Below are 26,013 nucleotides of genomic sequence, written 5' to 3' on the forward strand. Positions count from 1 at the left end.
AGCCCAGAGCTGGAGGCCAAAGGGACGGGACTGTGGAACAAGAAGGGAACCATTGCCGACAGCGGACACATGGTCTCTCACATCCACATTCACACCCACAGTCAGTGAGAGCGCACAATTACAAACTTTATACTATGAGCCTCTAATCCAGTTATTACTCACAGAACGCCTGATGTCATACTTCTCTCGTCTGACTGTCCGACAGATGGATGTGAGAATGACATTTAGCTATAAATACACTTTATCTTCGTGATTTCTCACGGCCTCCATAATAACTCACTGAAGTGGAGTTCGTCTGAAGCTGTGGTAACTTTGCGAGACAGTTGAGTGTGTTTAAGGGCGATCCTCTACTCCTCAGGGTTGTCATCACCCAGTAGAGTGTGAGCAGGGGGAGGTCAGGGCCAGGCTGATGTTCCATCAATGTGGATCCACCTCAGTGAACAGATACACAGTTATGCCGGCGTGTTTCTTTTTATTTTTGCTTCTCTACACTGTTCACAGTTTCCATCTAATGCACCTGCGAACAGAGGTGAAACTTCCAGCAGGAAGTAGGCCTCTCATTTTCTTGGACGGATATATTGTCCTTGAAATAACAGAGATAATCGATTATATTGTCATTTTAAGACCTTTTTGTGCCACAGACTCTCAGCGTCCAGGGTTCAGTCCCTGTATGTGGAATGTCCGTTTCAGTCTCCCTCACACGAAAAACATAATTTAGTTCAATCCAGTTAAATCAAGGCAGAAATACAATAAAAATAAATCCGCTCCAGGTTTTCCTGTGGATCTTCTCAAATAATTCAGGAAAATAAACATCAGTCACTCGGGTAAACAGCATCTTCCTTTAATTCCGCCAAGGCTGGCAGCTCCCAGAGAGCTCCACAGGGAATAAACAATCCATCAGAAGATTCCCTCCTGACTGAATTCAAAGATGAGGTGACTTAGCCTCATCCTCACCAACCCCGAGACTCATTGCTCTGCAGCCTGCTAGTCTCTCCCGTGTAGCGGCTCAGAATACGCAGGACTGTGATCTGGGATTGTGATTGGATTATTGACCGATTGTGGGTGTGGCTGTGGAAAAGATTGATGATCCACTCTCTGCTAATTGGGCGGTGAAGGGATCAAACCCCTTTTTTGCTAAACAAATGAGCAATATCCAGGTCAGCAAATATGATTGTGGACGTGGTCATGTCCATATATTGAGCGATAACGTAAATATCGTGATAGGCCAATGAAGGATGACAAGTAAAACATTGAAAGTAAGTAAAAAGCGATATCTCAATTTGTGTTCATATAACTTCATGCTCAGTATTACCTCAATCAGAGAGTTTATGTTTCTGTCTGCTTTTGATAACGCAAAAGCTACTCAATTGATTTCCATGAAGGTTTGTGGAGGGGTGTGGCCTGACTCAAGACTGAAGCCAGTAAATTATGATATACGTTGGGAATTAAGATCTGAATCAGGGGGCAGATCCAGGAATCATTTTTGTAACTTACTTTACTATTCTGAGTTTGGGCCCTTTTTAACAAATTGGATGATTTCTCAAAGAATAATTCATGGTTTTAGAAAAAAGGAGGTCAGGCAAGTTTAGAAGACTGATATTTGTGAGTGTGTGTGATTGTGTGTGTTTGATTGTGTGTGTGTGTGCGTGCATGCATGCATTTGTGTGAAGTTTGGTGCCAATCCAAATAAAAATCCAGATCCAGAGAATTTACATGTGGTTTCGTAGGGAGAATGTTGGCTCTTAGAAAACGCTGGGGTACCATTCTAGTTCATTCTAAATTAATATTTCAGTATTATAAATATACAGAGTTGACATTTGTTCTGATGATTATGTGCAGTTTACTTTGTTCTTTGCTCTTTTCATTGCCTGTACTGGGTAAGATATTTTCTATTGCAGTAACTCTTCTTAACTCTAGTCTCTTTTTCATACAGTTTCCCTGGATGAGTGTGTGTGTGTCTGTGTGTGTGTGTGTGTGTGTGTGGGTGTGTGTGGGTGAGTAAGGTAACTCTAGTCTCTTTTTCATACAGTTTCCATGGATGAGAGTGTGTTAGTGTGTTAGTGTGTGTGTGTGTGTGTGTGTGTGTGTGTGTGTGTGTGTGTGTGAGTGAGGTGAAGTTAATTGCGTGTATATCCTCTAGTTATTTTGTAGGATCCAATTTGATTGACAGCCTCTCAGTTGGTAATCCATTTGCTCTTTATTCAATGATCTGTCATTCCTTACACTGTTGACCCTCCTTATCCCCTTAATTCCTCTCTCGCTCACTTTCACGCTCTGTCTCAGTCTCTTTCTCTCTCACACACACACACACTCTCCAACCTTTTCATTTCGACACGGTGGCTCAGTGGCGTGGCCTTCAGCGGACAGTGCTGTAAGACCGCGGCAGCGCTGTAGTTTGAGCTCTGCGGGTGACATCACAATCATTGGAAAAGTCTCCATCGTGCCTTTTAACATACTTTTCTTATGCTCAGGTTTTCTATAAATAGACCGATGCGGTGAAGGAGACATACCTTGTGCAGTTTCAAATCCGAATCCCTGTCTTGTTTCCCTCCACAGAAACTGGCCGCGGCTGCTGAGCAATTCCAGTTGGATCACACGTGGAAAGACGAGTTCGAGGTAACGGAAGGACACAGACACACAGACACATGCTCGTGCAGTTGAACACCTACAAGGATAAGTTTTAATACGTGTGTTTTATTTACTGTGTGTTGGTAAAACACAGGGGAGATGCACCGACACAGAAACATCGCACATATTCTAGATTTACTGATCATAAATTATTGCCTGTGTCTCTTTAATATCTTTGCATCGGTGTGTTATTGCAGTGCTTACAGCTCCATCGGTTAATCCTACACATCAGCTTTCTCATTTCAGATGACACATGCGCTGCTTTCTAAGAACCACAGTGGCAGACAATTGAAAAGGGAAGGGAAGCGGTGGTCAGGAAAAAGAATACGTGCAGTAGCAGAGACAGTTATATCTGCATCCAAGCAGTCAATTACTATATTGCTTCCTCAATGGAAGGGAAATTCTACCCCGGAGCATCGCAAATGGCTGGAGGCGCACAGGCACCGACTTTAAAAGAGGAACACTCCACACATTCACTTTAACTCATACAGTATTCATTCCACCGGCAGCACAGACCAGTGTCCTCATTAACATAGAACTGGAGTATTAACTAATGGAGTTGCCTGCCAACAAAACTAAGAAGTGTTTAGAAATGGATTAAGCATTCTCGTGATTACGCGTGCGACGCCCTGAAGCAGACACAAAGTCATGTTTGTGCTTGTGTGCGACTTCCTTTGCAGGATGATGAAATCTCTTACTACAACTCAAAGGACAATGTGAGTGTGCTCTCCTCCTTCCTTTTGCCTATTTGCTCTCCTTCCATTTAAGCCACCGCAAACACACAGGTCACAGTCGTGTAATACGTTTTGCGCCGCGATCCCTCGTGCCCCTTGTCCTCGATTTCACCTCCTCATCCTTCCTCATCACGTCCTCCCTTTCTTCTCCTTCTATTCACCACATTCATCTCTTTTTTTTATTTTTATTCTCATTCTCGGTTTCTATCATTGCTCTGGCCTTTTACTGCAGCCCCTCCCGCTTCTTTCTTTTTTCCTCTCCTCCAGGCTTTTCTTCCTGTGTAGCCTCCTCTTCGTCATCCCTCTTCCCTGCCTCTCTCAGGTGAAGAGGTTTCCGCCATGTTCTGCTCTAATTGACAGATGAGATGTATGAGCTGGCTACACCGCTGCTTTATTAGGAAGTAACTGTTCACACTCTCTCTCTCCCTCCCCCTCTCGTGCTTTTTTCCTCCCTCGCTCCATCTCCTCTCCAGCACTCCCCTCCCTACCGTGCTTTCTCTCCTCCATATCTCACCATGCTTTTCTTCATCCATCTCCTACATCTGTTCTACTGTTTCTGATATAAATCTCCACAATGTGCACGGACAATGGGGCTGCCTCCTCCCAAATGAAGATGACAAAAAAAGAGGGGGGGGGGGGGGGGGGGGCAAGGCGTGTTGTTGATGATGCTATATTTTCAAAAACAAGTTGGGAGGGCGTGAAAACTTGCAGCCAAGACATTATTATGACAGACTGGAGTTGATGAAGGACTGAGTCAGGCCTGTCGTGAGTGCCATGATGCTTCAGCAGATAGAAGAAAGATGCTCCGTCTGATATCTTAAAACTACCGTCAGCATTAGTGTCTGCGTCTTGATGTTTTTCTTTTTCCTCCCTCAGCTGGATGCAAATGAGACGGAGGGAAAAAAATACCGGCTTCGACCAGACTTTAAAGAGGACGCGTCATTTAGGCGTCTGACTGATCACAACCACACGGCCGTCCACATCCCCACTGACATCTATGATGGATGTGAGTAAACACACTCGTGCACACACACACACACACACACACATATGCATGCACACCAACACACAAGCCCCGGTGGTAACCATGGATACAACTGACACACCAAGACATGACAAAATGTTGTTTACGGATTGAACCTTTAGCAAATGTGCTCACAGCTAAAAGAGGGTTTAAAAGAAAAAGGGAAAGAGGATAATGGGATCTTTTTCCGTCCTCTCCTGTATCCTGTGTGTCCTAGACGAACAGAGGGTCACTTAATGAAATGGACTGATATACAGTGAGTCTCAAACCTCCACCCTCCTCTTGATAATGAGTCTTTGTTCGCCTCACACAATACACTTTACTTAGCTGTATATATTTTCAAAGTCCTCTATTCTACTTCTTCCAAGAGCGCAAGAGTTTTTTCACACAATTGTAGCACTTTATACAGCATCAGACAAGATGGCTGTGCTGTTTCCCTTTGCCTCCGTTAGCTAAATGTAGACTTCCCTCACTGTTATAACGCAGAATGTGGGACAATATATGTTTGAATATAATAAAACATTGCCCTGTTTTTATAAAAGTACATTTCTGACCATGTCATCATCATGTGGTGACATTTACCTTGAGTGGTTCGGCATAATTTGATTCTCCCGAGTCCCTCTGACATTCGAGCGGCAGAAGTTGAATGTCAATGACTTACGGATGGTCTGGTGAATATCTCAACTGTGGTCTGAATTATACATTATATACGAACAGTCTCCTTTTTCCGTTTTACATTGTAAGCACTTGGGTGATGCTCTTATCATCGTGTGACTCACACGGAGGGATCAAAATGAAGTAGTATGAACAGGAGACCAGTTGCAAGACAGTTGTTTGGCCACCAGGCTGCACTGCACTGCCTAGGCTCAGCTTGTGTTTGTGTCTTTATTTATCTGTGTCTGTGTGAGACTGGCTTTCTGTACGTCTGTGTACATGTGTTTAAATATCTCTTAATTAGCGGGCAGTGGGAGGTGATGAGTCAGCAGCGACTAGGAGGGACAGCAGAATTGAGTGAGCCCCTCGGCACGGCTCTCAGCCTGCTGTGGAACCGTCTGGCCCCAAGGTTACGCACCTCACATCTCCAGTCACCCCACTCACAGTGCCAGGGGTGAGAGACTGGGCCGGGCACATGCTATTTTCGGGTTTTTTATCTGCACCAGTGCAAGCCTGGTTTATTAGCATACTTTTGAACTCCTGACTTTGTCATTCTTTCTCTCTGCTCATCATCTGGGCTGCGTGCCATGACTCCTCACACTCCCCTTCTTTCAAGGATGCTGCTATTGGAGGATGCATATATACTGAGCTGCTAGAAACTAACCAGGGCTGAAGTCTGATGTAAGCAATTCGACAGAAACTATGTGTGTGTGTGTGTGTGTGTGAACCCAAAACTACACACTCATGGTGTGATGAATGGCCATAATAAAGACTAAAGTCTGTCATAGTTTGACTAAAGCAGGGGTCTCCAAACATTTTTATACTTTGTACACAAAGCAAAAGGGACTTAAAGTTACTGTTGTCTTATATTACTAGTTACTTTTGTTCACACACTGTGAACAAACACTCAAACTGATTGACATTCTAATAAGAGATATTTTGTGTTTAACCACAAACATCAATGTCAAAATATCATAATTTATACCACAACATCATCAGAGTCCACGAAAAAAATCTGAATCACAATTGAGTTGAACCTGAACAAACAGATATGAGACACATCTTGTCGATTCAGTCTGTCTCAAGATATCCAGTTATATGATTATTTCTGATGTTGATAACAAATAAATAGTTCATAAATCTGCCTAATACTCCAGGATTTGTGATTCAAATGAGTCATGTGATCACTGAATTTTGGAGCTATGTAATCTATATGTTGTATCATAGTTTAAATGCGATGTACTGTTTGTAAATTAGTTCATGCCTTTGCGGTAGCTTGTATTGTTGTAGTGTAAATTATTGGCTTTTATAGTATCCTGATGCAAATTAACTATTTCGCCAGCTCTGTCTCAGAGGTTTGTTTTTTCCTCAGTATCCAAATAATTCCCTGGTGTTGTGCTGTGCACCCGTGGTCTGTACAAAATACATTCTCTGCCCCTATGGTTGAGTTACTCTAACACAGAGTAGTGAAAGCTGTGAGTGACATATTGGAGGACCCTGGGCTATAGCTGTTGAGTAGAGGTTAAGATTGTCCATATAGTGCTGGTGTAAAATGAATGTGCGGCCAACATGAATAGCAAGAACACGTGCATGGGCGTTAGAGTGTGCACAAACTCATATGTGCATTGTGTCACATATGGAGTATGAATTTGATATATCTGGTGAAAATAGAGACGAGGGATTCACACGTTATTGAGGTCTCAGCTCTTCAATTTGATCTCCACCCTATAAATGTTCCAGAAATAGCCTTTGCTCAGCTGGAGAAAATTGGGTTTTCTAGGTGAAGTGGAAGGCAAGTTTATGAAATCACTGTCTATACGCAGCGGCACGTCACATGTGTGTGAGAGGAGCGGAGGAAAGGAATCAGACAGAGGGATCACAACAAAAGCTCCATCTGTTGGTCCAGTGAAGGACACTGTCCATTCAGGGAGAGGGATAGAAAAGTGCTAGCTCCCTATATGCCACTGAACCTGAAGCCTGTTGTGTTGTCAACACAGCTTTTACAAAACAACATTTTTATTTCACAATTTTCAGTCTTTGTAAATGATGAAATTATTCCTCTGGTTAAAGTTAGGGACAGCATGTCAATAACATGTAATATCATAAAAAAAAGAAAAGCACAAAAAAAAAAATGTCTCACAAATTTTGATCCAGAACTTCTGTGGAACTATTGATGAATCATGATGCTACATTAGCACCTTTAAGGAGCCAGCAAGATAAAAACAAGTCATAGATCATTGTTAGAAGAAGACTGAAGGTCAATTTTTCAGGGCAGTGCAAACAATTTCCCTTCTAATGTTTAGTATTATGTGTGTCTTATATGTTAGTGAATCTGCAGCCGAGATATCGCAACGAGATCAAGTCATCACTGGGTGTAGATATATGTTGTGGCATCAAAGCTATGCTGAGTGCAGCCTGGGAATTCATTAGTGTCAGTGGCAATATGGTCGACTGGAGGATGCTGTATCTCTTACGAAAGCAGCACTTGAGTTTAGCTTATTAAATATTATGACTAACTCAGGGGCACAAAAAAATCATATTCCTACAGGGTGAGATGTTTTTGGCATGTTTGTTTACCGCTCTACGTTGTGCACATGTGTACATGTTGTGTGCATATCCAAATATGTAGCTGTGTGTAGTTCGCCATCCATCTACACACTTCATCGGTCTTCACTCAGAAATCAGTTTGTAATTTTTCCATTGGTTAACAAGGCCTTTGGTGTTTTTCTCCCTCTCTTTCCCGTTAAAATTGTTCACTTAATGAGGCAAATACATAACTGTGCACACACACACAAACACACACACACACACACACACACACACACACACACACACACACGCACGCACGCACAAACACACACACAGTGCATGTTCTCACTTTCTCTAATAAAAACACATGCACTCCTGGCAACTGAAGCTTCATTAACTTTCCCCTCTGGAGGCATGCATGCAAATGAACGGTGTTTGCTTTGCACATCAATGAGCCACGTCACACTCGATACAGGATACCAATCTTTCTCACACACACGCGCCGCTACATGCACATTATGAAGACACACGCACACACTAACACACACACACGCACAGACACACAAGCAGTCACATGAAAGCATATGTTCAGTAGATTAGTATACAGAGGGGGAAAAGATCAAATGAAACTAAGTGTAAAGGAAGAGCAGACTGTAAAGATAGAGTCGGGGCCGCTGTATCTTCATCCATCACGGTGAGTGTTAAGTGGCTCTGAGCTGTCTGGCTGATGTGCCATTACATCCATAATGTCTGATGCCTCTCACAATACACACTATCATTCACACACATGCACTCATACACACACACACACACACACACACACACACACACACACACACACACACACAGCGGTTCCTGGGGATTCAAGTTTTGATTTTTAAAATCAGATTTTGGTCAAACCAGGAACTTGCCAGAATATTGCTTCTGAGCATTTTTTTCTAAATATCGACTCTGGCTGCTCTAATATTTGCTCATGCGTCCTGCTGGGCGAGTGGGACGACACTGAGTGGGCGCTTGTGTGAATCTTAATGATTGTGTTAATCTGGGATGTCCACATGCCTTTGACAGTGTACAATGCCCTGTTTACCCGAAGCGCCATGCACTCATAATTACACACTGGAGACCTGTTGAAACCGCATAATCTGATTAACATAACACTTTGTGCGAGTCGGTCCCAGTTCAGTCATCTTAGTGTTTTTGTCACTTCACACATGTGCTTTTGTTGTGTTTGTGTCCGTGTGGATTTCCAGCCACCATTGTGCTGAATGAGCTGAACTGGACCGAGGCCCTGGAGGACGTGTTTAGAAAGAACAGAGAGGACGACCCGACACTCCTCTGGCAGGTGTTTGGAAGCGCTACAGGCTTGGCTCGCTACTTCCCAGGTAAAAAAAAACAACCAAAAACACATTAATATTTCACTTTCTAAGGGTTGTTACACATAGAGGGTAAATGGGGGGGTTTTTGACCCGATCGGCTTCTTCCAAAAATGGGCAAATACTCCTAATGCTACCAATTGTGTTGGTGCCTCCCGGATCTCGGATGTTAATATCAAACACATTTTACTAGTAATTTCAAAGATTTCTCCCAGTCCTAACTCTGTAATAAATTCAAAGTGTACAAATCATATCTTGAGATCTCAGTGTTTAAAGCATTGGCCTTCAGCATATTTAAACCTCGTTCTTGCACAGCAAAAATTGGTCCGCCAGGCTTATTCTGAAAGTTCAGCAATAAATTCATCCACATGTTTTATATCTTTTTGGGCTTTTCGCTGCCAAACACATCACATCAGCTTTCTGACAACGTCAATCCTCCTCCGTGTTTGCTTCTCTTCTGAAGTCACGTTTGATCGCGCAAGTTTACATGACATCTCTGATCATGTCACATTGTTTGTGTCATTATCAAATTAGGGCTCATTATTATTTGGTGAATAAGATAAAGCTGCTAGGGGAATATATCCAGTTTGCTTTGTTCAGACATCACTGGACAAATAAGCTCAATCAATTATCTCTATTGCTCGTTTGACTCAGATGTTATATCTGGTGCCGTATAGACACCATCACATTATATTTAACTGCATCAGTGTAGTGGCGCTCTCTATTGTAAGCGTTTTCGCTTCGGAGCCATTTCTATTCAAGAGGATCCTTTCATCATTGACTCCATAGCTTTATGGTAAAAGTTTATGTCTAATATTCATGAACTATCATTAGCCCTGAATTTATCCCTCTTTGTTTCCTTTCTATTTTAACTGTTGGCATGCATGACAGGCAGTCCCACAGCTTCCTACTGGTTTGTTTTCATGGTTCCCCTCGCTGACTGCATGCTGATAGAAAGCAACTGGTCATTGTCAAAGCACGTGAAACCACTGCTCTGTGCTTTGCATCTCGATGGACACATTATGGACGTGTCTGAGTTAATCTCTCCACAAACAATATCAAACATAAAACATGTTGTGGAGTAAATGGTGAATTTATCCAACAAGTGAACCGTTAACAAGGCAGAAATGTGAGGATGTGTTTTTTTATTCCCTCCCAGAATGTGTCCGTTTTTTTTATCCGCACAGTGACTGGCAGCAGGTCCCTGCTGCTGAGCGGAATACGACACTAATATTCAACCTTGGTCTGACAGGCAGATGTGTGGGAAATCCAGATTAATGTTTTATTACCTTTAATTATTAAGCCATCATGATAAACACACATTTTATATCCTGCTGAAGCTTCTCCATGGATGGATGCTCGTAAAACCCCCAGTAAAATTGACCTGTATGACGTCCGCAGGAGGCCATGGTAAGAGAACTGCCTCACACACAGATGCTATAGATATATCCTGAATGAAGTCCTAAGATTACAAAGCCTGTGTATTCAGGTGAATGAATATAATTATTTAGTTTTATGCAGCTGGTCAATAATCCAATTTTTTTAATTATCATGTGAATTGCATAATGACTTTATGATTCAATTATACATAATATTCTGATTTTTAATCAGGAATTAACAGTCAAAGATTTCTCCCAGTCCTACAACTGTAATAAATAGGTTTCAAAGTGTATAAATCATATTTGTAGATCTCGGTGTATTTGTGTTGCGCGGTGTTGTTGAGTGGGAGTCTCAGTTCAGCTTGTCTATTCATTCATTAACATCCATCCAGGTACATCCAAGGAGCCGCTTCCCCCAAAGATATGCTAATCCTCGTCGATGCGTGAGTTCATTTCTAACCTCGTTGATCCATAACCTTCAGTAATGATTTCGGTGATTATAATGCATGCCTTTCTGGAATTGCCAGATAATGTGATGTATTTCCCAAGGCGGAGGCATTTTCTAATTACACCAAGTTAATTCTCACAGGAGACCGATTGCAGTGAGGAACTGTTGTGTATTTTTCTCTTTTTTCTTGCAGGAGCGGTAGTGTGTCTGGCTTGACTCTCAAACTGATCCGGACCTCGGTCAGCGAGATGCTGGAGACTCTCTCTGACGACGACTACGTCAATGTAGTTTATGTGAGTATTAATAAAGCGTCCACTTGCTGAGCTCGGGCTGATCTGTTTGTGTGAGGCGGCGGGGGGGGGGGGCTGATGCACGCTGAGGAACGGGACAGCGTGATTGACAGATTCACAATGTGCGCATGAATGGACTTGTGACTTTATATGCCCATTCATGTATATCCAGATTTATGTAAATTAGGGCACGTACACACCCGCTCTAAGATGCTGCACACGTGCCCACACACACACACACAAAAACACACAGACACACACTAGAGAGAAAAAGAGAGATGGATGACAAGTAATGAAATATGGATTTCTCTCAGGTCTGGCCACCCTGAAACAGACCTTTAATGAAATACCCACTGCTCTATTTGGTGTTCAAGATTAAAACACAACATGTCCCCCCCACCTCACCCCCTAAGCCATGTTTTTGTGTGAATGTGTGTGTGTGTGTGTGTGTGTGTGTTGTGTGTGTGTGTGTACAGTCCCACTGCTCCTAAAGGAATTAAAGTGTGTGACTCATTCATCACCCTCTTGATCTTTTCATCACTTTGTACTTTCATCATCCATTCGTGCAATTCCTCTCAGTGTTTCACCACACACCTCCGTTCGTCTCTTAGTGTCAATGTAAGATCTCCCTGTACATTGTGTGCCTCTACTCATCTATACACAACGCCGCAACTTTCCTCTTTCCACCTCTCCCACTTTCTTTCCCTTCCTTTTTACTTTCCTCATCCACCAATCACTTCCATCAGCCCCACCATTTCTCCACTTTTTCATTTTCTGACCGTCTATTCCGGGCCGCGCGCACGTGTGATTTACAGAGAGAGCTCAGAGAGAACCAATCAGGAGGGTTGGTGTGATGCGTGGCTGGTTGCCTGTGGAGGTGTTTATTGAGATGGGTCTTTATAGAGAGTCTGGAGCTGTCTTCGCTCTCTCTGCACAAAGACTGTCGGCCAGACAGTGTTTCCTGTCCCCGGGGACCCTTTTGTCTTGGACGCAATTTACTCTGTTTCACGGTGGACTTTGGTGGTTCTGCAAAGATGTGCAATTATCTGGGAGCTCATTGTGTGCATGTGCTTCTGTCTCTGCTCTCTCTATGTGTGTGTGTGTGTGTGTGTGTGTGTGTGTGTGTGGTTTGTTTGAATTGTGTTCAAACTCCTCATCTGAAGCAGTGTGATGCTTGTAACGTGTAGTGTTGTGAGGAGGATGCAGAGAATCATTGGATTTCAGTGCTAAGGAGTTTTGTTTCGTCTTAGTCGGGATTGGTTCCAGCAAAAGTTTTTTTTGAGGTCTGTGAAGAGAGAGACATCAATGACGATCAGCAGTGTAGAAAACCCCCAAATGGACATAATATTTGTCATCAAGATCCGACAATTATTTTTGGAGAAATCAATTACAAAACACATTCCTGGTTCGGCGCCCCCTGATCTGGATTCACACTGAACTTGAACATATTCTTCCTTGGGTCATGCCCCACCCCTCCACAAACGCAGATGAAAAACCCCTTTCTGGAAGTGATAATAATAACCAGAGGAACCAATGTACTCGTACAGCTGTGTGTAAACAGTAGTGAATAATTTATCAGAAAGGTCCATAAAATGTGACACATGTTTACAATAGATATTGTTAGAGTCGTACTTGTAATATTCACTCTTGACTTCTCATATACTTTATTAACCTGGTGGGTCGTTTACAGTCTGTATGATCATGTGATCGCTGATAGTTCTTTCTCCATCTTGACATTTCTTTTACACAATGTTTCCTCATTGTCAGATGTCAGCAGAGTAACCTGGTGAGGAACGTGTAATAATCACCTATCTATAAAAAGGAAGAGGTACAACAACCAATATATTAAATTGGATTGATCCTTTAATTACCTTCATTCCTCCACTCAATCTATCAGCCAGCAAACTATAAATCAGTGGCGGTCAATTTGTTCCTCCTCCACCAAAACTCATTAGTTCTTTCTCTCCGTCACCGTCTATCCCTATCTGTTTCCTTCTTCTGTCATTGAATCACTTACTCATACACACACACACACCCACGCACACACACACACACACACACACACACACACACACACACACACACACACACACACACACACACACACAGCGCCCTATGTCTGGCCCTGAGGGTGTTGCAACCTGACACTAAATCATTAATCTCTGATATTACCCATAAATCCTTCCTCATTAACAGTAGCCCAGGGACTTAGTTGGCATTTGGTCATGGAAGATGCTCACGCAAACTTCCTCAACAGCTGTGGCGGTTCTGAAGAATGCTGATGTCTGTTCCTGTCTGCTCGTGCCTTCCCGCTCTATCCTCATCCTTTTTTCATTTTTTTTCTCACTCGTGTTCTCGCTTCTTCCTCGACCTGGCCCCTCCCTGAGTTGCCGTCGCTGTTAACCAGGCTTTTCAGCGCTGTTAGCCGGTCTCAGCGCTGTTAGCCGGCGTCGGTGTGGTTGGCCTGAGCACCGAACCAGAGTGGCAGAGAGTCCAGTGGGATTAGGGTTTGAAGATTAGCCTTCTCTCTTGTGTCATCGCTAATCCATTCCCAAGGCCTGGACCATCACACACACACACACACATAAAAGCTGTTGTAATAGGATCACAGGGGAACAGTCGAATTTGTAGTAGATTTGTGCGTGAGGCCAATAACTCTATCTCAGGAAAGAAGCAATCATGTGTTTTTTTAAGGTAATTACAGTATGTGTTTCTTTTCACTGTTTTGTCACAAGGGGCTTATCTACGAAAATAGTAACGTTGTGTCACATGTGGCCTTAGAGCTCATTATTTCCTATATGTGATACACCTTCTCATTGGCCTGCTTATAAATCAAGTCTTCACACCCCCCCAGCCCCCCCCCCCCCCCCGGCCCCCACCCCACCTCTCTTTTCCTGTCCTCTCCTCGCACTTTCTGCTCCTCAGCCTCCCACATCTCCGCCTCACCTTCCTCTCTTCTCCTTTTAATAGAACATGTGTTAAAAGGCCCCGTCTGGTCTACACAGGCAATTGTGTGGGCTTCCATTAAATCTGCGCGTGTGCATGTGGTGCACATATGTGTTTGTTTGGTTGTGCCGTCGCAGCCGCCTCGATTCCGTCCCTCTTTGTCCAACCGCAGCCGTCCTGATATGGCCTTTCAGTTCAATAGAGACGTGCATGTTTGTGACCGTCAATCTAAAAGGAACTTCAAGGCTGCCGGGCTCATTGGAAACACACATGCGCACCCACGCACACAAATGGCGAGGGCCCTCTTTGCCTCGCCGCCTGTCTGTGCACATCAGTGTTTCCAGCCTCCCCACTGGCCGCCTCACAGAGACACATTGATTAGCTGAGATCGATGAGGTGCAGCATTGTTTTAGAAGAGTTCTGCAACCGCAATAGATGTGCTTCTTTACTACACTGCCGTCCGGTGTCCTTCACACACTCTTATTTTATAACATTGTCTGTAATATTATGTATTCTGTCATTTGCAATTTTTGTCATTGGGAGCTCTTTGCACAATATCCTGTCTGTTCATTTCAGGCCAAATTTAAACTTTCAGTTCAGATACTTAACAACAGGCAAACTATGGACCATCAGTTTGACTTGGAGTACAGCTCAGTGTTGCTGATCAATGCCTGGTGAAGTGTGTGTGTGTGTGTGAGAGTGTGCATATGTGTGTTGTGGGGAGGGGGGGGCGGGGATGAGGAGGTCTCACCTTTTAAAAAAAGATGGTGTTGCTGCCAAACCTCGCTCTTATTTTGCGGAATCTTGTTTCCATGGGTACCAAATCGTTGAGCTCCAAGGATGTGAAGCAATTAGTGGGGTTTGATGAATGTGTCTGTTTACCACTGCCTAATACCAGCCGAGGCCAGGTGGGAGTGCTGTGTGTGTGTGTGTGTGCTTGTGCATGCGTGCGCCGCATTTATATCATTTGTTAGATATGTATACATGTTGTATTCGTCTGGTTGAACGTCTTCCCCTCTGCTCCCAGTTTAACACCAGGGTGAAGAAGACGGCCTGTTTCGAAAACCTGGTTCAGGCCAACGTGAGGAACAAGAAGCTGCTGAAGGACGCCGTGCAGAACATCACAGCCAAGGGGATAACCAACTACACCAAAGGCTTCGAGTTCGCTTTTGAGCAGCTGTCTGTGGTGAGATTTGATAGTTTCCTGTTTTTCTAAGGAAAGAACCACGTATGATGTGGAAGTGTGAACGTGCAGCAGGAGCTTTCCTGATTGCATGCTACTTGTGACTTTTCAGAGTGTTGTCTTTCACTGCCATCTGCTGGTTGAATGCGTTATCTCGACTCAACAGTCCACACACTTTAGATCTAAGATGTTACAGAGGAATGACCATTCTGAGAATTATTATTAAATTGAGTTATATACCCAAACTAACTAAATATAAATGTATAATCAACTCAAAACCTGACCTTTTACATGATCCAAGTAGCACACAGTAGGTTAGATATGTTAGGTCTGAACCCCTGATGTTGCTGCAATGTTCACATTCTTTCTGAACAAACAAGGCATGATATGAAAGGTGGAAGGATCTTCAAAATGACAGGTTTTATCTTCGCAAGAGTAAATGTATTCAAGAAGCTGAATGACGCTATTGTTTACTTTAATTTTCAACTGCCAGCGGAATAATTATATTCAATTTGATTTGTATACACTGAAATCAAAACATGCATTATCTCAAGGCACTTCTTAAATTACGGCTGAAACCGCACAATTAAAACCCAACAGTTCCTAAGTACCATCTGGCAGCAGATGAAAAAAAGCCCCTTTCAACAGGAAGAAATCACGAGCAGATTCAGACTCAGGGCGAGGGGAACATCTGCCTCGATCAGAGAGGAAAGTTGTGTAGCTCAACGAAATAACCATGATTCATCCACTGGGGATCAGGCATATGCCCTTTTTAAGGAAATATTGCGTTTCACTTTTTGAGATACCTCATTATAAACCTCATCTACTTGGGGTGTTTATAAAGTATGAAGTAAAGATAAAGGAGAAAATCAAAACAGTACATATCCCAGTGAATAAAAAGACTGAAATTGTGCGCCTTGTGCCATGTGGCTACTGGGAAATATAAATAGCACTGTGGTCATAATATCAATGTGTATTTCCTCCGACTAGAAAAATGTGAGCAGAGCAAACTGCAACAAGATCATCATGCTGTTTACTGATGGAGGAGAGGAGAGAGCTTCGGCCATACTGGAGAAATACAATTCTGACAAAAAGGTTTGTAGATCACACACACACACACACACACACACACACACACACACACGCATTAACACACACACAGACATATACCGCAGTGTGAATCGTTTGCTTTTATCTATGTGGATGTGCTCCATTGTAGTTTTTATGAGACTCAGCCTTTTTGAGCTCCCATTGGGCTGTAACATCCGTGCGCACATCCTCTTTACCCAAAACTCTGTGCAGAAGGCAGACGAGGCTTTCTGCATATTGTGTAAAACAAAGATCTGCTGACACATGCACAAAGTAGACAATATGAGAATGCCACACACACTTCAGAAAACAATGACAGAATATTAAAAGTCCACAGTAAGGAAAATGTATGCATTAATCTCTGACTTAAAATGTCTGAGACATTTTATTTGTGACTGATTCAATATGAATGATTGTTAATCAGAAGTGAATGATGCATAACACTGTGGTTTTATCATAATTTGTCTGTTGAATATGATTTTAGAAATTGTAATAAGGATGAAATAATTATCAAATAGCTAAAGTTGATAGTAAATGAGGAAAATTTGTTATTCTATTTTCTATTGTTAAATTGAATCTCGTTCTCCAGGTGAGGATCTTCACCTTCTCAGTCGGACAACACAACTACGACAAAGGACCCATTCAGTGGATGGCTTGTTCCAACAAAGGTACAGTTCACAATACACATCAGCGAGTGTGTTTACCAATTAGTGATAATCTGAGAATTTGATTATGTTCCGTTAATTATCTCAAATGAGTTTAATATGTGTCGTATGATGACACCTGAACCTCATGATGCAGTGGTCGACACTACAGATATATATCCTGAAACGTTTGTTCCCATTTCCTCGATGTGTACTGGTTATCTGTTGCGTTCTAGAAGCTTTTTGTCTCATAATTTTTCCAGGTTACTTCTATGAGATTCCGTCCATCGGAGCCATCAGAATAAACACGCAGGTACGTTTAACAGATGATTTATTCATTTCCTCAATCATGATTTAACGTTCTCATTCTGTCTGCACAGATACCTTAATCTGGGAAATACAATGCTGCTGTTTGTCAAATGTAGGAGTACCTGGATGTCCTGGGCCGGCCCATGGTTCTGGCAGACAAGCAGGCCAAACAGATCCAATGGACCAATGTGTACCTGGATGCCCTGGTAGGACATCACTGTTTAAGTCCAAAGGGGCGATTGTAAATTCATGATCTACAAGTTATTCACCTCTTCTTCACCATGCTGTGAGAAGGGACACCCTCCCCCCTTGTTGCCACCATGTCCTCATGGACGTCTCAGCAGATGACTGCACGAAGGCTGACCCCATCATTTTCAATGGGGCGAAACAGAAACCCCATGAATATTAAAATTAAATATGATTAACGTGAGACTTTTTGCCATGTCTCTCAAAGACTTGAAGTGCTGACCACGTAACCGGAGCTGTAGTCCTCATCTCCTGTGGCCGCAAACTTATCAACCACCCCTCGTTTATATTTCACAGCTGAATGACGCTGAAATATTGTTTTTGTTTTAACGTGATAAGATTCCCGAGTTGAGGAGTCGTGTGTTTGCTTTTATCTCCATCAGGAACTGGGTCTGGTCATCACGGGAACACTCCCTGTCTTCAACAGAACCATGACTGTAGATGAAAGGCACGGCGAGGTACGGTGGTCTGTTTCTACACAGTGCTCTGCTCGTCTTGATGAACACTCGCCCATTCACACACACACACTCATTTCATCCGTGTGCAGCACCTTCTCTATCTCACATTACTCCTACACGGCCGGCACAGCTGTCAGGATTAAGGTGGGGCTCGGTATCTGGCCCAAGGACACACGGAACGGGGGGGAACGGGGGGAGAATCGCCGTCCTTCTGATCAGTGGACAACCCGCTCTCTACCTTCTGAGACACACCCATTGTGGGTGGAGTCAGCCGATCTGATAACAGTCTTTTCATCAGTCCTTTTCTCCCATTCTCTCAGCACCAGAACCAACTGATTCTGGGTGTGATGGGGATCGACGTGTCTCTGGACGACATCAAGAAACTCACGCCACGCTTCACTGTGAGTTTTGCACCCGTGTGTGAGAACACGCACGCAAACAACAAACTTCTTATAGTCTTCTGTCAACCTCTCATGAATCAATCGAGCTTAATTTATTCAGCACCTTTCAAACACATCCCATGCAGTGATATATAGGTGACTGACAAAACATCGGAATGTTAAAATTAATTAAAAACATTCAGATTTAGAGATTTAGAGATTTTTGTGACACAAAGCAGATAAAAATAGATAAAAGTGATAAACAAATAAATATAAATAATAAAACCGCACAGTTATAAAACACCACATAAAATCCTGACTAAACAGGTGGGTTTCTAATTTTAGTTTAAAAGTATCAACATGTTCCTGCTCCTCTCAGATCCTCTGAAGGGCTGCTACCGTGACTCCAAGAGTAACGACTGAAAGCAGCAGTGTCCCTGTATGTTGTAGTTGTGATGAATTACAGCCACCTTATCGTCTGTGCTGCCCGTTGTCAGTACAGCACAGTACATGTACAAGCATCATGTGGTTTATTTGGACAGAAAGTTTGAATTTCCCTCTCCTCTGTTCATCTCTTGTATCAGATTGGTCCAAATGGATACTACTTTGCCATTGACCCCAATGGATACGTCCTGCTGCACCCCAACCTCCTGCCAAAGGTAATGACAGCCGGCCCAGTTTATCACTCTGTGTGGCCCTGGGAGTTTGGCAATGTCTTGAAACATTATATAACATTCTGACATTTCCACATGGTTACACAACTGCTTGGACTTAATGCACAGCACACAGGCCAGCAGATGGTGCGGGCTCTCAAACTTCTCTATGTGCTGTCACCTTATCAGTCTTCATAAAGAGAAACCATTTCCAAGTTAGAGCAGGACCTGATATCATCAGTCCTCAGACGTCAGCTAGAAGGTCACTCATTACCATCCGGGGTAGAATAGATATGAAGGATACGCAGACTTGGCAACAGAATGGCATATATGTTTAAAAATGAAGGATGAAAGAGGCACAGTGGCATATAGTGGAGATAATGTGTTTCAAAGTGAATTTAGTACACCACATCTAAATTCCTTTGCTCCACTGTGAGAATATATCAAGGCACTGCTGTTGGTATTTTCTCACTTATTCAGAGTAACTTGTACCAGACGTCTGGCTAACCTTCAAGCAATTAAACGATTTCAACAGTATTAACGTCAGCATTAAAGTTTGAAATATAGAAATTGCCACTTTACCGACTTTGTATCGCCTGTGTTGAACTACCACAAGCCCCCTGGGTCGTCTAACTCCTCATGTGAATGCAGCGGGACAACCAGCCACAGGCAGGTATTAAGATGCAACCCTGTAAGAAATTAGCCATGACCCCCATGAGAGCTTTTCCAACTCACCCCTCAGTAAATCCCTCTCACTGCCTTCCGCCCGAGGCAATAAGCTCTGACAGGCCATGTGCTGCCCAGGATTGGGGGGGGGGGGCACCTCCCTCAATCTGAAATACTGGATCCCTGGAGACACACACTAATCAATCCACCACTCTTCTGAAAGCGCAGGTTTAAGTTCAGATCTTGGTTCAGAACTTGTTGTATATGAAAATATGCTACTAGTTCTCTCTCTAGACAAAAAAAAACAAAAATTGCTCAAGAGAAAGTACCGAGTGATAAGTGTTGTGATTGTGATAATAGGCTTTGATAATTTCCCACAGCACAGTGCGACACATTTGTAGATTTTCAAATGCATCACCATGAATCTGTGTCTATAATTTCCCCAGAAAAGGATTGGGAACAGGAAGCTCAGGCTCAATGATAAGTATGCTGTCACTTTCCATGAGGTGAGACAAAGTAGAGGTACAGTGCTGTGCCTTGGATTAGTGGTCCCTAAATGTAGCAGTGTAGAATTTTCTGTAGCGTCTCCCCGTAGCTGTTCTTTTCATTGTAGATATAGAAGCAGTAGAGCAGCAGTAGCACTTTTTACAGAGGCTCTGGATGAACTTCCCGTGTGTGTGAATTTTGTATTTTTGTTTGTGCTGGAAAACATTGTGGCAAGTTTGATACTAAAATGAATTCAGGGAGAGACTTGGATGTCATTACTCGTGATCTAAAACATTTGACGATAGTATTTGGCACTTTAATGCAATCACACACACACACAGACACACACACACACACACACACTCAAAAACTCAACCGCCACCACCAGCCGTTGTGTGTAAGAGTCAATCACTCGCTGTCTTAGTTAATCAGAATTTGTGAATGCTGATGGTCACCATGAGCAATTTGAACATTTCCCTTTCATTGGTCTCCCACCCCCTCCCACACACACACACAAACACGCATACACACAGACACAGACACACACACACCTCCCCTGTTGCAGTAGAGTTTTTATTTTGATCTCACACTTCAGCTCACCTCATCTCTTGCTGATAAGCCTATCTTTTTACCCTCTCATCCTGTCTTCTTTGTGCTGTTGCTCTTCTTTTCTCACTCCATATTTCCCATTTGATCTCTTTCACTTTTCAATTCACACCATCCAGTGTTCCCGTTTCCTGCCGTGTTGCCCGTGTGCGTTTGATGTTTCATTCTGTGTCAGCCCCGCATCGCTTGATCTCTCATTCCTTCTCTTCTCATTTTCTTGTTGACATGCATCGTCGTCATCGTCTTCCTTTGCTGCTCCATTTAATTTCACTTACCACCAAATGTAAGGAACTCATCTCGTGCACTGTACCGATTCACACTTTATCTAGTTAACGCTCTAGCTCCCTTTTAAGATGAAATCAAGTAATTTTGTAACATAGTATTTATACGTGTAGCTTCCTTTTTAGTCAAATTGCAAGCTGACTGCAGATTTGCCTGTTAAACTAGCCTGGGGGGGGGGGGGGGGCATACACATTTTCTACACATGGGAGGTTTGGCCAATCACTGATGTCCAATAATGTATATACAGATCGTCATACTGAACCAAAATGACTGGAAACTTTGAGAAGTGCAACCTTTGAGTTGCACTTCTTTAGGAAATCAGAGGGTGTCAACTTCTCTGGTGCTATTTTTAGTTCAGTTGGATTATTGGCAGGAGAACAAAGTGCAAATGTTCTTTGGAACTCTAAATTCACATTGTTGTATTTCGGTCTTGTTTACTGTTTTTTTTGTGACTGCAACATAATGCTGTTGAAAGGAAGGGTAAAGGAAAAGAAAGAGTCTCTTCATCCTTTGTGCCAGACTAGACACCACCATGAGTGGGACGCCCTCACTTCAGTCTACTTAGCACATCCAGAGTCACATTTGAAGCATTTGAGTGTTCAAAATACTCACTTTCAGTAATCTAACGGAATAAAACCAGCATTTAAGGGCATTTATCCTGCAAACCTGCAACAAAATAGGTTCTTGAAAGTAACCCACACTATGTTCTCATCGCTTCACCCCACATTTCGAGGACAGACCGGTATCGGATTCCATGTACTGCTGTTTTATAGAGAGGCACTAGATTACTGCTACCATTTTATACCACCATAAAGCCACTCAGACGTATAGGGTTTTTAAGAGGGGACATTAATAGGGTGCAGTGTCACTTTGTATCAAATCCAAATCGGCTGTGTCTGGTGTCACAGATATGTTGTCAAAAAGCTATATTCTCTCCACCTGGGATTTGATTACATTCACATGTCGAGTGAAATAACTGGCTCCGGGAATCGAACACAAAAGCACACTGTTGCTCAAATCATTGATGTTATTTTATGCAATGGCATTAGTTAGTCGTAGATGGATATTGCTCTCTGTGGCTGATTGCCATGATAAAATCCTATCGCTGAATAACAAGAGTAAAATGGTCCACTGCATTTTATATTTTACTGTATCAGCTCGGCGCGCTTTCGATGGAGTGATCTGAATGTGGGTTATTATTACATCATAAACTTTGCCTCCAGTCAAACTTGGCTCGTGATAAGCCTTAAGTAAAGGTTTCTTTCTTTGGCATCAATCCTATCATGTGTCATTTGATTTGTTTGCGTGTAGTCGTATTAAATTGTGTCATGTTTTTCTCCCTTTCAACAGAATCCCAAATTCCAGGAACCTGTAACTCTTGACCTTCTGGATGCCGAGCTTGAAAATGACGACAAAGTGGAGGTAGAGTATGAAGATGTATGGAATTCTTCATACCAGCACACACACATCACACACCCCCCCCCCCCCCCCCCCCCCCCGATGTAAGGAAAAAATTACACACACACACACACACACAAGATACACATCAGGCAGGTATACAGGTACCAGATGTCTCATGTCTGATGCCGATAAAGCCTTCATGTCTACTGTCTGCTAGTGATTTACTCAGTGTCCCTAACTTGTTAGGATGAAGTGATGACACAGAATGTTGTCAAATCAGCTGATGCCCTGTGAATCAGATCCAGTAAACTAAACTGTCTTTGTCTCCGTCTCTCTTTGTAGATCAGGAAAATGATGATCGACGGGGAGATAGGCGAACGCACCATTCATACTCTGGTTAAAACTCAGGATGAGGTAAGAGAAAATACGCTGCTGGGGAACTTTATAAGTGTTTCATCTTTTACTGGTTTCCTATCACATGTTTGCAGATGCAGATTAACCAGGAGAATTGTTCTCTGATATTGTAAAGTCTACAAACTGTGGCTGACATCAACATGTATGTAGATAGTGTTGTACCTACAATGGAGTGTTTTTTGCCAATTTGTCAATCTATGTTAATATCAGATTAAGGTTATTGTTTTTTTTACTTAACCAATATGTCATCATTAAAGCTACATTTAAGACATGTAAACCTTATTCTCTCCACCAGCATTATATGCCGATTAAAGTTACCTTGCTACAAGAAGAGCAGGTCACTGGTATTTTTGACTTGACAATAGAATACAAGCCACTAATATACTTAATGATAAGAAACAATGAAAATGAAATTAAAATGAAAAAATAAATTAAGACAAATATATGGATCATGTTTTGGGTTGTTTTTGATCAATCGAAAATAAAAATCTCAATATGTTCATAAATACTGATCATGTTGGGGCTTTTAGCATTAAATGATTTTAAAAAAGCCCTAACCCCCAAAAAATGACGTGACATTAGCAAAACAAATCAGTTCTGATGCCAGTTCTTGTGTGTTTTATTATCTCTGGCAGAGATACATAGATAGAGGAAACCGGACCTACACATGGGCTCCAGTCAATGGAACAGATTACAGGTGAGGGAGCCAAGTCTGTAATATGTTGTAACACTTCATTAGGCTGTTCGACTGAGGACGACCCACTGCCAGCAGCAAGAGCCCTGCTGCTGATGGAGGACACAGTTTGAACCAACAGGGGTCGCTCTCTTGTCTCTAACACCAGACTGTGTTTGGTTAACAGGAAAAAAATCAATAGTAAGAAGTTATATTTGCGCTTTAATCATGGACTTTGGATGTGCATCTTTTCTAAAAATACATTATCATCACTTTTTAAAGTGCTTCACAAAACATTTTGGAAGTTATTGAATTGTCAATTTGACCTGGAGAAGAGTGTAAGAGTTGGAGAGTGTCCAAAACAAATACATAATTCTAATAACTTCCATAAAATGCCATCATCAGCATCATCATCATCATCATCCTCATCACTCTGACTGTTTGTCTCTTCTGCAGCCTGGCTCTCGCCCTGCCTAAATACAGTGAACACTTCATTCAAGCTAAACTAGGGGAAGACATGAAAGAAGCTATGTGTGAGTATAACACATCAATCAGGTTTTATTTGTCCTACACGTGCAGCTCCAGTATCTCAGCCACAGTCTTTGGGTTGTGCACTTGAGTGTCTCCACTTGCTTTGTATTTCTTGCTCGTCGCCGGAGCCACTCCTCTGTGTTCGCTGCTCAGATCAGCGCATCCCGCTGTGCTTTTCTTTTGTAGTGTAACCCGCTGGTCAGTCGGCCCCTCACTCCCACACACACTCATCCACATGCCCCCCCCCCTTCGCCCGACCCAGCCCAAAGCACTGGCTCTTTTGATCTTGTCCACATTTCGCCCTCCTCTTCTTCTTCTTCACTCCCGTCGACTGGCCCTCCTCCTGGCTCAGGACAAGACGAAACCTCCCTCACCTCCTCCCCCTGCTCGTTATCGCCTCGCCTACAGTACCATTCTTCTCTTATCTTCTCCTGCACTCTTTTTCAGTATAGTCCAGTAATTCTGTCTCTATAATTCCTTGTCCTCAGGCTCATCTTCAGGGGGGAACAGACAGACTTAACTTTTAGATTTTTTTCTCTCTCTGTGTCAGGGTCTCTGCTTTTTTCTGTCTCTTTATCTAATCTGTAAATCTGTCCTCACCTCGTTCTCTTTATTTCTCCGAGCACATCTCTCTTCCCTCCCTCCATTTTTGTCTCTTCTACTTCAGTTTATTTCTTTGCGCTCTCAAGGCTGTCTCGCTGAATGATTCACCGATGGTGCTTCTCCTAACAGCTCAAAACACAACTAATATTTTCTCATAAATCACAAGGATAAAACTCAATGACAAACACCCACACTGAGCTGTGCATGCAACTGTCACAATTTGTATCTTTTCATGCATTGTCTGATGCCACATGTTCCCTTCTCTGCTGCCTCTTCGCTGGATTTTACAGCTTCTACTTGGGGCAAGTACTAACTGTTCTCCTGCACAAGCATATTTTTTACTTTACTTACTTTACTTGCTTGCATGGTTGTATTTCACAACGTATTTAGTGATGGGCGACAGTGGAGCATGAATGCTAATGATGCCTTTATAGAAGTCCGGATGGATGCTTTGATCAAGGGCTGTAATTAGCAGAAAAACACAGGATTCAGCACAGAACCATCTGGCTTTAGTGAATTTTTCATAACTTTGATGTGACGCCACAAAACCCAAACTCCTAATGGCGGAGTTATTCCAGCAGATGAGACTGAGCGCTCCGGCCCGTGCATCACTCCATCTCTGCCATAACGAGTCTGTCACTGTGCCATAAAGGCTGTCAGAACGTTTACAGGCCTGTTAAAGAAAGTAACAAACCATGCCTTGCTGCCACAGACCGCTCCGATAGGGATTTGGGGACTCTAAAGTTCTCTGTACAGCCGTGTAGAGTTTCAGGCTGGAGCCAGACCACCTCTACCTCGATCCATCTTACCACTTCCCTGCAGTAGGTGCTTCCTGCAGCCACCTGCCCTGCTAATACATGAGGGAGGTTCCTCCGCCAAGGGTGTGATGGATGAACTTAGAGGTTGTTTTTCTTTTTCTCACCCATTCAGTTAAAGTACAGTATTCGCTGAATAAATGACCTGATACTGGGGATTGTTGAGAGACGGTGACAGGGAATTAAAGAGCAAAGAATAGAGAGCAAGAGTATGGTGTGGAAAGCAATTGGACTTATCGACACCCCGCTTAGTCCTTAGTGTCAGAAGGACAATGAATCTGCCTGTTATGTTTTATGTGGAGAACATTGTTTCATCCTGCACCAGATTTCCATGACCCCGAGGAGGCTCAGTGCTCCGTAATTGTTTTTGCAGACTGCACCGCACGACTTCATATATTTTAAAGGCCAAGTCCAAACTGTCTTCAGTTTAAGAGAGCAGTGACTGATGGCCATCGGTGCCTGTCATGTCATTTACGAGATAAGAATTACCAGACAGTATTTTAAATGAAATCCAGAGCCAGGGCAGACAACGCATTGACTGAAGTAATTTCCTTTTATTACTACTCTAT

At 42.9% G+C, this 26,013-nt stretch overlaps 1 protein-coding gene across 1 annotated transcript in view; it reads left to right on the plus strand.

Annotated features, from left to right (window-relative positions):
• LOC133955608 (voltage-dependent calcium channel subunit alpha-2/delta-1) overlaps window positions 1-26,013 on the plus strand; it is a 60,045-nt gene that overhangs the window by 19,393 nt on the left and 14,639 nt on the right. Inside the window, exons 4-22 of the mRNA XM_062390530.1 lie at window positions 2,557-2,616; window positions 3,309-3,344; window positions 4,239-4,368; window positions 8,820-8,951; window positions 10,283-10,352; window positions 10,714-10,764; window positions 10,963-11,062; window positions 15,033-15,191; window positions 16,179-16,283; window positions 16,867-16,945; window positions 17,185-17,234; window positions 17,347-17,436; window positions 17,860-17,934; window positions 18,255-18,335; window positions 18,899-18,973; window positions 22,358-22,429; window positions 22,751-22,822; window positions 23,458-23,519; window positions 23,952-24,028. Of these exons, the coding sequence (XP_062246514.1) occupies window positions 2,557-2,616; window positions 3,309-3,344; window positions 4,239-4,368; window positions 8,820-8,951; window positions 10,283-10,352; window positions 10,714-10,764; window positions 10,963-11,062; window positions 15,033-15,191; window positions 16,179-16,283; window positions 16,867-16,945; window positions 17,185-17,234; window positions 17,347-17,436; window positions 17,860-17,934; window positions 18,255-18,335; window positions 18,899-18,973; window positions 22,358-22,429; window positions 22,751-22,822; window positions 23,458-23,519; window positions 23,952-24,028 (1,576 nt within the window). The remainder of the gene's footprint in view (window positions 1-2,556; window positions 2,617-3,308; window positions 3,345-4,238; window positions 4,369-8,819; window positions 8,952-10,282; window positions 10,353-10,713; window positions 10,765-10,962; window positions 11,063-15,032; window positions 15,192-16,178; window positions 16,284-16,866; window positions 16,946-17,184; window positions 17,235-17,346; window positions 17,437-17,859; window positions 17,935-18,254; window positions 18,336-18,898; window positions 18,974-22,357; window positions 22,430-22,750; window positions 22,823-23,457; window positions 23,520-23,951; window positions 24,029-26,013) is intronic.

The sequence above is a fragment of the Platichthys flesus genome, chromosome 6, assembly GCF_949316205.1.
Source record: "Platichthys flesus chromosome 6, fPlaFle2.1, whole genome shotgun sequence".
NCBI lineage: Eukaryota > Metazoa > Chordata > Actinopteri > Pleuronectiformes > Pleuronectidae > Platichthys > Platichthys flesus.